The 13,817-nt window shown below is 59.9% G+C and overlaps 2 protein-coding genes across 2 annotated transcripts; one reads left to right on the top strand and one right to left on the bottom strand.

Moving 5' to 3' along the window:
• Positions 1 to 1,681: 1,681 nt before the first annotated feature.
• rps11 (component of cytosolic 80S ribosome and 40S small subunit) lies at positions 1,682 to 4,059 on the top strand. The gene is made up of 6 exons (XM_002947852.1): positions 1,682 to 1,720; positions 1,802 to 1,940; positions 2,071 to 2,136; positions 2,262 to 2,340; positions 2,951 to 3,040; positions 3,501 to 4,059. Exons 1-6 carry the CDS (start codon positions 1,709 to 1,711, stop codon positions 3,583 to 3,585), a joined length of 471 nt encoding a protein of 156 aa, XP_002947898.1. The 5' UTR covers positions 1,682 to 1,708; the 3' UTR covers positions 3,586 to 4,059.
• Positions 4,060 to 4,331: 272 nt separating this feature from the next.
• VOLCADRAFT_88274 (uncharacterized protein) lies at positions 4,332 to 11,160 on the bottom strand (the record flags this gene model as incomplete). The annotated part of the gene is made up of 8 exons (XM_002948006.1): positions 4,332 to 4,454; positions 4,738 to 5,535; positions 5,793 to 6,023; positions 6,380 to 6,620; positions 6,858 to 8,076; positions 8,476 to 8,538; positions 8,834 to 10,412; positions 11,119 to 11,160. Coding segments are annotated over 8 exons (4,296 nt in total), but the record flags the coding sequence as incomplete, so codon positions are not given.
• Positions 11,161 to 13,817: the final 2,657 nt, after the last annotated feature.

The following is a 13,817-nucleotide window of genomic DNA, read 5'->3' on the forward strand; positions in this document are numbered from 1 at the left end:
TCGCGTCATCCTTGGCCCGCGTGCCATCCTGCACCGGGTAGGGAGAAACGGTGCCATGGCTGCTCCGTGTCACGGCTCCAGAGGAGGAACCCACAGCTGTTTTTTTTAACTACTCCATGACTTTCTCGTCTTCGATCCCCAACCGCGTCCATCTCTGCAGACCATCTTCTGCTCTAAGCTAGAAGGGGTTCGGGTACGGCGAACCCCTTGTCGCATCAAACAGCTTGATCATCGCATGCGGCTTACGGCTCCTGGCGGCTGTAACAGCTAACCACCGCTCACCTCATCGTCGTCCTTGGCTTCCGCTGTTCCGGTCACCTCCTCGGCTGATGCGAATCGCTCAAATATTTTTTTGAACTCCTCGTAAGGGTCCGCGGATGATTGCGGCTTGGGTTCCTGTCCAAGAGGGCATCATTCAACAGGGTTTGCCACGGAAGACACGACCGATGAAGGTCCATGCTGCCTATGCCTATGCCCACATGACACTCCCTGCCAGAGGAAAACCTCCTCAGCACGAACAGCCGTGCACGTGGTCTCGCGACACATCATTTCCGCCCACCCGCCTCTCCCATACGCTGTTTATGCAGAGCGCTGCGCAAAACGCATATCCCGGTGATCCTTTGGCTCGATGCCCGGGCCTTCCAGCGTCCGATCCGCACATGGGGCAGCATGTGTGCAGCATCACGCCGCATGTCCATCGTTGCCCCGCTTTTCCTGCCCTGCCCGGGTTTCGTGCATCACAGCTTCACTGCCCCGGCCGGAACCTCCGACCCCTGGGCCGTCAGCATCGTATGCCCATTGGAGGCTTTCCCGGGCGCACCTCCGCGGGTCTTGTAAAGCCCAAGCCGCCGAAACCCAAGCCTAGCCCCGGCCGGTCCGGGTCCTCCCAAGCTTCTGCTTCTGCCGTGGATGCTCCCCCTGCATCGCCTTTTAGAGCTTCGAGGTCCAGCGGGGCTGAGACGTACTCGATCACAATATCCTCATCGTCCCCGTCCTCCTGGAGGGTAAGGACACCGGCAACGTCATCCTCACGTCCTCAGAGACTGAGGCTGTCGGCTGTGTGCAGACCTGGCCCGCCCTGTACCCACCGATGCCGGCGCCGCACTGCCGACCGCTCCCTTGCCCTGGCCGCCTTGTTGCCTGCGCAGGTCAGGGCTCATGTCAGCCTGGGAGTACACGCCTGCGACGCTGTGAGGGAGGGCCGCCCGCCGGCACCTTCGGAGTTGCTTATTGAGCTTCTTTTTCTTCCTCCGCTCCTTCTCCTTCTCCGCCTTTGACTTCTTAGCCCTGTTTGCTGCGAGCTCTGGCTGGGGTGCGCCGTTCGCCGCGCCGTGCACAGTTTCCTCCTGAGCCATACCGGGCGCCAGCAAGCGCGGGCAGCCGCGGTGGTACGCTGTTTAGCTTCTCAGTTATCCTCGTCACAAGTTATCGTACGCAGGTCTTATTATTGACACGGCAAGCAAGAAACTAAGGAGAGCCCAAGATCGAGTGTCACGTCGTCGAAAAGAGTTAACCGTGTATTCACTCACTATCTGAGGTGTGTAGCTAGAGTAACCACGCTCCATAGTGAGTACGTTTCGGTGCACGAAGGAAAGGACGAATGCAATTTTGCTCCAGGGGAGGTGGCCGAGACAGGAAGGAGAAGTCCCTCGTCTCACCACCTCAGTCTCTCTTTTGCCCTCCTTGCGTCTATTGTTAAGGCGGAACCATGGCCGACCAGGTGTGTAGTTGAACTGCCGCCGCCGACAGCCTGTAATTTGGTTGGCGTGCTTCACTTAGGCTTGTATTATTTTACGTACAGACCGAGAGGGCGTTCCAGAAGCAGTTTGGTGTGACTGGCTGCTTCAAGAGCAAGGAGAAGAAGGCTCCGGGCAAGAGCGGCCACCGCTACTACAAGCAGATTGGCTTGGGCTTTAAGACCCCCAAGGAGGCCATTGAGGGTGCGTGCAGCGCAACTTTTAAATATAACACGAAAGCGATGTATGGAGGCTTATCGACAGTGGGAACTTGTCCGAATGCCCAGCAGCGCCGTCGCACAAGAGCGACTAAATTATCTCTCTGCATCCGCAGGCCACTACATCGACAAGAAGTGCCCATTCACCGGCAATGTTTCCATTCGCGGCCGTATTTTGTCGGGTGAGCTGCAGTTGGCGGCCGCATATTGGCCAAATTTGGTGTTTCGCGCTCAGGACAATTCAAATTCAGCTTAAAGTGGCAGTTACTGGCTTAATAGTGTGATTCCTCTTCGGTGGGGTGCGCAGGCGTGGTGAAGTCGACGAAGATGAACCGCACCATCATCGTCCGCAGGGATTACCTGCACTACGTGAAGAAGTATGGCAGGTGTGCATCCGCCATCAGCTATCAGATCAGGGTCATGGGGGTGACACGGACATCTGTGGGAGAAGCTTGAGCTTGTATAGCTGGCGACCTGGGTCGGGGGGGAAAGCAGCGGGGTTTGGGATGCGGGCTGGAGGGGCTGTGTAAACTCATCGCCTTGCTCCTAAGCAAGCGCAAACCTATGAGCCTGGGACCGGTTCTGGTTAACCCAAGACACAGATGAGGCACCCGGGGAGGTAGGTATGGGCGGTGTCATCTAGATTTTCGACTGGAAAGAGCGATTGCAAGCAGCATATGCTCCTCCTTTCATGGGTGGCTACAGACTACGTTACGTGTGCCAGGTAACGTGTCCTCAGTCCATCGGAAAGCTGGCTGATCCAGGGGCTGCAATGGGGTATCTGAAGTCCATATTAATGGTTTCCGATTTGGCAAGCCGACGTATGGAAAATCTATGGCCGGGCTATGCGACTAGGATTCCCTCCAGCAATGTCAACCTACTCCAACGGATCATGGCTTCCCGTTGTTGGGGGGTTCTGCTCTTCCCGAATTGATTGAGCATGTACCGGTTTTGTTCGCCGGTCTCCTAACATTCAGCCACTTCTCTAACGTGTAGGTACGAGAAGCGCCACCGCAACATCGCGGCTCACGTCTCCCCCTGCTTCCGCGTGAAGGAGGGTGACAGCGTTGTGGTCGGTCAGTGCAGGTACGCTTGAGGATGCTGATTCGTCCGGGATCGCTGGAAAGGGATTTTCAAGGACGGATCCTGGGCTTCGGGTGGTTTATTATGCAGCAGCATTTTGCGCCTAACGTGGCAGGCTGAGCTGTTTACGTGGTTCTGGTTGTGCTGCGGGGCATGGTATGCACCTAGTAAATATGGGAGGGGGAAGACAGAGGAGTTCTGGAGCTCAATTCGGAATGTGTACATGGTGTATTCTTTGCATCTAGGAAGCGATGCCTGGAGTCCTTCCATTTGTGTTGTTGTGGATGTGCTCGTTTACAAACTCCTGTCCATAAGTTGCCAGCGGTGGATGCCGGCGGAATTTGTATGTGTTCTCACCTTTTATGGCTGTCCGGTGTCTGAGTTCGGCTTCTGGATCCATTACCTTCGGGTTTTAGGAAGACGATCAGTTACATTTTGCCCCTTCGTGCACATATGCCCGCAGGCCCCTGTCGAAGACCGTCCGCTTCAACGTCCTGCGTGTGACACCTCAGGGGTCGTCTGCCAAGAAGGGCTTTTCGTCTTTCTAAGCGACAACACGCATTTGTAACGCCCTAAGAGGATACTCGTTTCATGGATCCATTTTATGATATAAAAAGTGTACAAGAATACCTGGATTTGCCATTTCCGCCTCCTGTGCAAGATCAGACTACCCGGTGTCACCTGTTACCGCCAGAAAGAAGCACAGTCTAACATCCAATATCGAATGCGTGCTGCTCAAGTGATAGCGTGGAAATCTTCCAGTCGCAGCGCAAAATCACCAGCATCCCCAACCTCCTTAAAACAGGTGCTTTTACAGTTGCCTGCAAACGGGCGCCATCATCACAAACCCTGCTTCCATATCCTAACTAGCAAATCAACACACAATCTCTACTTCTAGAGGATGGCGCTTCGTGACCGCTTTTTCTGGCGGGGCCTAAACAAGTACCCCATCCATGTCTGCTTAGCAGGCGGGCCCGTCGTGGTAGAGCTCTCCATAGACGGCAAGGAACTCATCCGCGTTGAGCGTGTTGGAGTCACCACGGCGGACTCAGGTTCGGGCAGGAAAGCCTGGGCCGGCTGATAGCTGTGAGGTCCAGAAGCAGGTGTCATGCCAGCGGAACCCTCCACTGGCGCAGCAGATGCGGCTGCCGGGGTCTGCATGGCAATGGCGAGCGCACCACACGTATACTTATCACCAGAGGCCTCAGCCTCGCCATACCGCCATGGGACGCTATTCCAGGACTATTCCATGGCCACAACAAACACACTTAAGAGGGACAGCGATCACGCGTACCTGGTGCAAAGAAAGAGGCGGTCCTGTAGTCGTGCCCTGCATCTGCAGCTCGAGCCGCTGCGTCTGCAATTCCAGCTTGTGCCGCAGCTCTTCGTTCTCCCTTGTTAAGCATACAACGCGCGCCTGCGTGCCAGCAGCCGAGCCGAATGTTAAGCCATTATGACGGGACATTAACAACAGACAGATCGCGGGGTCCTACTATAGTACCGGCAACCTAACTCCTACCCAATCGAAAGCAGCCTTACAAGGAGTGATAGTATACCTTCATCCCCTTATGCCTCACGACTTTGGCAACAGGATGAGTCGGCAGAGCGCTGCAAGCTACCGGGCGGCCATATCACCGTCGCCAGCGACAGGTATTCAGATGAAACGTCCCAGTCCTCCCCAAACTTTATTTTACGTCTACCTGCAGCTCCACGACCTGACGTGCTGTGGCCTCTTGCGACTGCTCAAAGTTCTCCATCAGCTCGTAGATTGATTGCATTAGCCGCAGCTCCTCCTCAACCATCACCGCCATCGGGTCGCCACCGCTCACCGGGCCCGCAGGCAGCCACCGCGCCAGCTGCAGCGCCACTGCATCCAGGTCCTCTGGCAAGCGGCCCCGTGCTGCGGCCCGTAACGCCTGATCGTCCAGGCAGGCCAGGGCCCGCTCGGCTACCACAGTGCTGGGCGCATCACGTTGCGGCCGTACCGCCTCCCAGTCGACTCGTAACAACTGATCCGGCGTGTCAGGGATGTCGGTGCTGACGGCCGCCGACGGATGCCGCACGAGCGCCAGCGGGCCCGCACCAGCGGCATCAGCGGGAGCTCCGCTGCTGGTGGAGGCACCATCCGCGGTGCAATCTGGTCTCTGGTCAATAGCCGCTGCGATGGCAACGTCCTCGCTACGAAGGTTGCAGGTAGAACCGCCGCCGCTCTGTGGCGGCGCCTCCACCGTCGCCGCCAACTCGGACGCCAAGTCGCACTGGACCTCCTGTTCGGCAGTTGGCGGCTTGGGCGGCGGAGCCTGCGCCGCTGGCGGCAGGTGGCCGTTGGGCAGGACGGAGCTCGTCCCGGCCAAGGCAGCTTGCAAGGCCAGCTTCTCCTCCGCTGCCTCCAGCTTGGCCTCCGTCTGCTTGAGCTTGACCACCAAATTGCGGCCCTTGAGCTGCGTCTGCTGCAGCTCCTGAGCCCGCTCCTGGGCCTCCCGGGTCAGCACTTCCACCTGAGAGGACGGCGCCGAAGTGACAGGCGCAGCGGCGGCAGCGAAAGGACTTGCAGTTGGGTCACTAGCAACAATTGCCAATGCAGGAATTGGTAAAAAGCACAATCTAAGATGCAAAGCAGGGCAGGGTGTTGTTGGGTCCCCGCCGCGCCTGCATCACGTATGCAACTTGGCACCATCTTTTGACATGGCGCACCAGCGGCTGCCAGCAACTCGCGGTTACCGACTACTCGCGAGCCACAGTCACGCCCGCACACCTGCTTCTCAAGCTTCCTGGCCCGCTGATGCGCCTCGTCTGCGGTACGCTCCGCTTTCAACACTGAAGACTTGAGCTGCAGCACCTGCGCCTCCAGGCTGACTACCTCAGCTGCCAGTGCCTGCGCCCGGGAGCTGGCCTCCACGTAACTGCTCCGTGCTGCCTGGCGCTCCTCGGAGAAGCCCTCCAGCGACAGTGCTTGTGCCTCCAGCTCCTGCTCATACTGCTTCATCTGCGGAACGCAGGCGGCGAGGCGCGAGCGGGCGACGGAGCATCACAACTCGCATGTAAGGGTTATGTGTAGCACACTAATACTTCGGTCGTAAACAACTTTGGGTGAAGGGTAAATAAGGCCACAACGAGCTTTCAGAGAGGCAGACCATCGTGAACTGAAGGCCCATCTGAAAGGCCGTAGTAGTCGACACGAAGGACATGCAACACCCCTGCCGCTCGACGGCCGTTGCCTCCACACGCGACCTAAGATGAAGGCGCGTCACACTTGCATGCCTAACAGCCGGTTACCTGTTGCCAACTATGCGGAATGGTAAGCCTCCCTAGCAGCGACGCCGACCCATGACCCCGGCCCACCTTGCGCTGAAGCTCTTCCATGGCGGCTCCCCGAGCGTTGTACTGCCGCATGAGCTCCTCGTTCTCCTCTGCGAGCTGCTCATTAATCCGAGTCTGCTGCTGCAGCCCCCGCATCAGCGCCAGCTTCTCTTCGGTCAGCTCGTCAATGTGCTGCTGCAGCGCCGCGAACTGCGCTTGGCTGACGCCGCTGCTGCCCCCCCCAGGGCCGTGGGCGTTTGCTCCGGCTGTATGCGCGCCTCCCCTGCAGAAAACGAACGTGGGGTCAGACGCAGACATGGGTCACATTCCGAGGCGCACCGACATTACCACTGACATTACAGTTTGGGTTATCACTTGTGCCGGCCTGTCATGTCTAATAAGACATGGGTATGGGAACATGTATTTGTGACTTGTGCAACGCACACCAAATTGCACGTGCGCAGGAGCGGCTTGGGCACTAGCAGCGCCATGACCACGTAGGAACGCGCGGGGCACTCACGTGGCCTGAGAGTGCAACGACAACACTCCCGCAGAGTCAACGGAAACACGCCGGCTGTGGTGGCTGCGTAGCTGTGGGACACTATCCACATGTGGCAGAGCGTTGCCGCGTCCACTGCCTCCTGCGCCCTCCAGCATGCCGCCCACACCAGCGACCAAGCCACCGGCGCTGATCGTCCCAGCACCACTGCCCAAACCCTCCTCCACTCCTTCGCCCCCCAAGCCAGGCGCAGCGTGCCGTCCTGACGACACGCCCCTTGCGTCAGCAGACACATCGCCCCGGTGGGAATGCCTGGACGTGTCGGTACTGCTTTGGTCAGCACCCCCGCGACCGGCGGTGTTCGTGCCGGGGAATGGATCCGCCGCGTGGCTGTGCGGCTGGGCATGTGGGTCCTCCGGTCCCTCCCTGGACGGCGCTGCGGACATAGTGGACAAAAGGTTGTCCAGGTATGACTCCAGGAAGCTGGAGGTTGAGCTTGTATGCGCAGCAACACTGACGGCAGAAGCGACCTCGTGCGGCGCAGCGACATCGCCGACTGCGGATGGGGTGTAGGCGGAGCGGTAGGTAGTGGCAGCGGAAGCATGTGGCATGGAGCCATTGGCGACGGAGGTAGCTGGTGCGGGGGTTCCAGCGGGTCGCGGCCGCGGTGCCGCTGCTGCCTGAGGCAGTGGGGGAAGGCTGCCCAAGGGCGCGGGTAGAAAGGACGTGCTGAACGACGGAGCGGTTACGAACTCCTCGGGCGCTGCATCAGACATAAACCCTGACGCCGCCACCGAGTCCTGCGATTGCCCCAACGAGCCGCCCGGCATCAGCGGTCCCGCCGTCGCCAAAGCGCTGCGATCTTGCACCCCCATTGTTGTTGCTGGCGTCTGGGCTACTCCCCTAAGGAACGAGGGCAGCTGCGGTCCAGTATTGTCCCTGGCATCCAGCCCTCCTGCAAGCCCTACGCTACTAGTGCTGCTGATCCCAAACGCCGGCGCCCCGTCCATACGCAAGATGCCACTGGGTTGCTCAGATGCTGACCCGTAACTAAAGGTGTTACTTGGCGGTGGAGGGTGCGCTTCGTGAACCCCTGGCCCGGTCCAGACGTTGGCTGAAGGGGCAGCGTATGATGTCCACCGGGCAGGTTGTGTCGTGGACGGCAGCGAGTCCATGTCCTCCGCCACTGCCGCAGCAGCTTGACTGGCAACGGGCTCGTGTGTGGGTCCCGGCAGTGGAGCTTGGGGCGCAGGTGCCAGGCTGGCAGTGTCCTGAGGCTGGGCTGGCAAGGGAGCTGGGTCTACACGGCCTGGTTGTTGCGCGGGCTGCACAGGCAGCGGCATGGGCGCAGGCTGCTGCAGCAGCGGCGTCGTTGTTGCCGCTGCTGCTGTTGCTGCCGTTGAGTGCTGCTGCTGCTGCTGCTGCTGCAAAGAACTGGACTGCTGCTTGGCTGGTGAGGGGGAGCCAAAGAGCCAGGCGAAACGGGAAGGTGCAGGCGCTGAGCGTGGAGGCGGCGGTGGCCCCGGCACCCCGGCAGTGGATGCTGCTGCTGCTGCTGCTGCTGACGATAGTGGATACAACGGGACTACCGACGAGGGCTCTGACTGGAACGGCGGCAGCTCCACCGCAGATCCAGCACCTGGTGCTGTGGGCGGGGCTGCCGCGAGATTGGGCGTTGCATGGATGTCGGATCCGTCTGCACCTGCACGTGCCGGGAGGAGGAACGTGCAAAATTAAGTTTAGGTAGTTAGGGAATGTGTGTGCGGCCATTGCGTCCCGCTACACGGTGCCATGAGCTTCCCCGAGGAAAGCAGGTGACCCGCATCGCTCGAACACCCACCGACATCGGCTTTCAGAAGCGCACAACACATGAATAGGGGTTCTGTTCACAAGCCGGGTTGTGTGCAGCTGCCCGGGAAGCGAGCGAACCCTTCGAACCCTGTGTCGTGTCCATCAAGAGCGCACAACTTTCACATGTCCCCTAGCCGCGCACACACCCGCAGAGAAAGGAAGGGTCGGCGATGCAGCGCCGACGCCCGCTGCTGCGGCGCCATCACCCAAGCGTTCCGATGGCCATGACCGGCCCTCCTGCGGTACCGGTGGTGGAGCCGGCCCTGCCGCTGAGGAGAGGGCGTTCGCGTCCGCACCACTGGTTCCCAGATAGCTGTCCGACAATTGTTCGTAACATGGAACGCTGCTTGCGGCAGCTGCCGCGACGGGGCCCGAGGCCGAGGAAGTCACCTCGGTCCCGGCTACACCCGCATTGTCGGTAGGCCGTAGCGATGCCGTAGCCAGCTGCACGTCGGCGCTACTGGCCGGGTCATGGGCTGCACTGCCCGACAGCTCTGGTGCGGGTTGCGGCACGTGTCCCACCAGGTGGCCATGGACACTACCACTTGGAAGCGCGCCGATCGTCGGGGTAATAGTACTGCCGGACCCTTCGAACAGTGCCACAGGCGGCGTCGATATCGACGGCGCTGCGGCTGCGGAGTAAGCCAGCCACGGTGGTCGCGTCTCTGGCTGATGCACCTCCGTTGCCCACCCATATCCCATCCCGGTGCTAGTGCTCGTGTCCAGCGTTACTGCTGCCACTGCTGAAGGTGGCGGCGCCGCCTCAGCCGAATCCCCAGCTGTGGGCTGTCGCGACTGAGAATCAGGTATCTTAGACAGTGGCCCAGGGTCGGGTGAGGCAGATGCTTGGCTAACGACCCCCATGCCATCAGCACCCAACGAATGCCCAGATGCAGCCGCTGCATACTGGGCGTCCAAGCGAGTGGCATCGGGCTGAGCCTTGAGCTCTGCAAAGGCCTGTGTTAATGGAGCCCTGTGGCTGATGTCAGAGTCCCAAGCTTTGTCCGCTTTGTTTGATGACGCCGCTTGCCAGGCGCGTTGCTCGCCCCCGTGCAGATCTAGGCCGTTGGTGGTGGCAGCGGACGGAAGGGCTGGCTCCGGCGCGACGGCATTACTGACCGACACGTGTACATGCTGCAGCCTGCTCCCGGAATCAGTCAGGCCAGGGGTAAAGAGGGAGGATGATGATGATGACGAAGCTCCGGCCGCCGAAGCACCAAAACGCTCTGTTGACGATAAAGATAGCTCTCCAGCCTGTGGCGTCTGCCCAAATGGTTCCTTGTGGCCCAGACTGTCACTAAAGAAGGCAGCATCGTCGCTGAGCCCCGTAGCGACCGATCCCACAGGGCCGTTGGCGGCTGTCCGCCCAGATGGAGCCCCCTGTTGGCTCGGCGCGGCCCCAGATAAGCTCTCCCAAGGCCAAGCAGATGCCAGGTTGCTTCTGGGTTCTACTGCCGAGCCCACCGCGCCAACGCTAGGGCCAAGCTGCTGCGCCTGCGTCTGGCTAGAACCCGATTCAATGCCCCTTTCAACCGTGGGTAGCGCCAGCACAGACACGGGTGCAGCACTGGTTTCAGCGCCATAGACCAGTGGCGCCGCAGACGGCGCACTCCAGGACTGGAGCGGGGCGCCGTTAGAGCTGATCCGCGAAAAGCTGTTGCCGTTGGTCTGCGGACCTTGGGCAGCGGGGGCAGCCCCGGGGGATCCAAACGGAATGGGCGCGTCCTGCAGTACTACGAAGGTGGTGGGGGGCCCGCTTAAGGGCCCCGGACCCAAGCTGCTGCTCGGGGCGGCTGGGAAAGGCTGTGCGGCTGGCGCCGGAGCAGCGAATGACGATTGCTCTCGGGGTAAGGATACGGGCGGTGTGCTAGCCGTAGGTGCCGCATTGGGAGTGCTGCACGCTGGGGAACCGATGGGCTCTGCAGCTAGACGTGGCGGGGCCCCGGGCCCTGCTGCGCTTACAGCCGGGATCGAGGTCGAGTAGCCGTTGCTATTTCCATTCGCCATATGTAGTTGCGACGACCCTGTACCGCTTGTTGGCAGAGTCGTAGGTGCAGCATCTGCAATCCAAAGCGGCCGGCCACAGCGGTACGTTATTGTCCCGGCCAAAGGCTGTTGCAGCCTGTCTCGTCACCGGCTGTGGAAACACGAGCCGTCAAAAACACTCGCAACACTTAACGAACCCGTATCCGATTGCGGTCCACTCCCATAGCTACAGAGGTGCGGTTCGATCGCCGCGCAAAGGGAAAACCGTACAAGCGGCAAATAACAGCCTGTCCATCAGGTCCTACCCTGAGAAGGCTTGGTCAAAGGAACTGTTGTCACCGCTTTGCCTTGGGCTTTTGCCTTGCGGAACTCCTCCAGCTGCCGCAAGCAACACGGGAATCAAACTTGCCGCTATGCCAAGTTGTGATGCTTCAATATTACTTACCTTGCGTCGACCCGCTTCGGCAAGCTCCTTCCTGTTTTGCATTTATGCTTGTTGATGTCTAGGCACGACCAAGTCCAAAGATGAGGCGACAAGCAAAGCAGTTTGCTGTATGATAAATTCATGACGAACCTACACAGGTTTCAACGTCTTTAGGCCTAATAATTGGCCCGGGCTGCAGCACAGCAGCGATGCTCTGCATTTTCACCGCAGGCGCAAGTTGTGCTGAAGTGTTAAACCTGTCTAAGTACTTTAATAACTACCTAATATACATAAGCAATCATGGGAATGAATATTTCCGTTTCTCATTTTGCACGTATGCAGCGAGGGCTCACATCGTACAGTACCGAAACGGCGACCGTGCCGGACATGGTCACCATCAATAGTATTGTAACGTGGAATACATATGTACATTACTAAAGCATTCTTCATCCCAAGATAAGAATGCCCGGTCGACTGGCATATGGTTCAGCTGGGCGCAATACCTACACTTCCCCGCAAGCCTATCCTATTTTAGGTATAGTGGCTTTGCGCTCATACCATCAGTTGACTACTAATTGCTCGGCGCGATGCCGCGCCAGGCTCTCCTGTTTGGCAAACGGCACGACAGGCGAACCGTCCGATGCGTCCATTTCCGTCCAGACAAGCGACAACGTCCTGCCAGCTGCGTTAGAAGCTCATGTAGAACCACCCGGAGTTGCGACCAACGCGCTGGAATCCCTGGACGACATGGCGGCCTTCGTGGAGCGCACACGACTGGAAGAGGAGAGCATTCGGCGTAGGCGCGAGGAGGTGCGTGTCCTTGCGACTTGGCGGCCCAATACACAAACACCCCGGCCGCACTCCCGCCCTCACCCTACGCGCTAAGGGGTATCACCAACACGAACACGCAAGGCGATGCTGCCCTATGCGCAGACGTCGCTTCCAAACACCTTCAACAGCAGCATCAGCATGCAGCAATAACCGGACCTGCTGCTGCTGCTGTTACTATATTCGCATACCCCAGTCCTTTTGTAACCCTCGTATGGCACACAGCACGTTGTACCACGCAGCGCCAAGAAAGCCTCCACCGTGGGGAAGAGGGGGTTACCTGTGGCCTCCCCTCGCGACACCCAGGCCGCTCATGTACCTCCAGCCGGGGGGACCTGAACACTGGATGCCCCCCCTCCCCTAACCCCTCCCTTTTTTGGGGGGGGGAAAGGATAAACCGCCGCCGCTAACTTCCTATACCATGGCATACCCCACATGCGGGCTCTATTGTCGCTCCTCCCTCCTTCTCCCGTCCTGATCCCCTCCGCGCCCACTTCCGACTGATGCTCCTTAGAAATGTCTCGACAATGAGCTCACCCCTCTAAGAACCACAACCCCTATTTCCACATACATACATACATACATACATACATACATACATACATACATACATACATACATACATACACAATGCGCACCCCACACATGCTCTCCGCCACCTCTCCGTGCAGGTGGAGTTACAGCTCCTGCGCATGCGGCAGCAGGAGGCGGTGCGGCGGCAGCAAGCCATCAAGCTGCGACTAGCCACGGACCGGGCCAACGCGGCGGTGCTACGGGGACAGGCAGAGGCAGCAGCAGCAGCAGGACAGAACCACAGGCCACATGAGACCGCAGCAGTGCCCGCGACATACGGCTCCATGGACGACATATCACCGAGGGACGACCTGGCTGCTGCCACAGCCGCCGCCGCACCTTCACCATCATCATCATCATCATCGTCGTCGTCGTTACCTGCGGCTGTAGCAGCAACGGCGGCGGTGGGTGCTACTGGTGTCGCCGCCTCGGCGCCCGGGGCGCCGACCGGGCCGCTGGGGTCCTCGGCGCCGAAGAAGAAGCTGGTGCTGAAGAAGAGCAAGCGGATGACGGCCGTGGCGGCCGCCGCGGGTTTACACCGGGTGGGGATGTGATGTGGCCGGGGGGGGGGCCGGTGTGGTGTGTGTTGGGATGGGGTGGAAAGGGCCGGGCTGGGCTTTGCTCTGGGGGTGACGATGGAAGGCAAGGCGCAACCCACCACCAATACACAGCCGCACACATACACAGCCGCACACGCACCCTCTAGACACCCGCCTCCAACTGACTGCCAACTGGCTTCCCCGCTCACTGCATGCAGGTCTCCACACCCCCGGCCGCACCAACATCGGGCACATCGGGCCGAATGGGGGTACCCGTGGTGGGGTACGGCAACAGGACGGGCAGCGGCGGCGGCAGCAGCAGTGCAGGGCAGTCGCAAGGTGGCGGGTCGGGGGTTTTGGGGGGTGGGGGTGTTGGCAAGGCGCTACTCAGCCGCGAGGAGTTGATCGAGAAGCGCAAGGAGGTGGAGGCCGGGGGGACAAGTCCCGGGGGAGCGTGTGACAGCGGGGACGATGGCTGCGGCTTCGACGAGGTGGTGGTGCCCAAACCCATTTTCATCATCAGCGACTGTACCGGTAGGTGCTGCCGGGGGGTTGTGTGGTTATGTGTGGAGAAAGGGAGGAGGAGAAGGAAATGGGGGCCGGTTGAGGGGCGAAATGGGGGATGTGCGGTATGGGAGGGCAGAGCTGGCTGCTGCATGTGGAGAGGAGGAAGAACGGAGTGTGGGAGGCATGAGGCGCTCGGAGTGCGGGGGGTGGGGGGGAGAGAGGTGTTGCCGTACTCTGATGTTTCCCTGCGGCACGGTTGAGATGGCGGGCTCT

Source organism: Volvox carteri (assembly GCF_000143455.1).
Source record: "Volvox carteri f. nagariensis unplaced genomic scaffold VOLCAscaffold_8, whole genome shotgun sequence".
NCBI lineage: Eukaryota > Viridiplantae > Chlorophyta > Chlorophyceae > Chlamydomonadales > Volvocaceae > Volvox > Volvox carteri.

Bases quoted from the DNA above. Each gene is read 5' to 3' on its own strand.
- rps11 (XM_002947852.1), top strand. The intron at 2,137-2,261 runs GTGAGCTGCAGT...TGGGGTGCGCAG, and splicing joins TCGCGGCCGTATTTTGTCGG to GCGTGGTGAAGTCGACGAAG. The intron at 3,041-3,500 runs GTACGCTTGAGG...ATATGCCCGCAG, and splicing joins GTTGTGGTCGGTCAGTGCAG to GCCCCTGTCGAAGACCGTCC.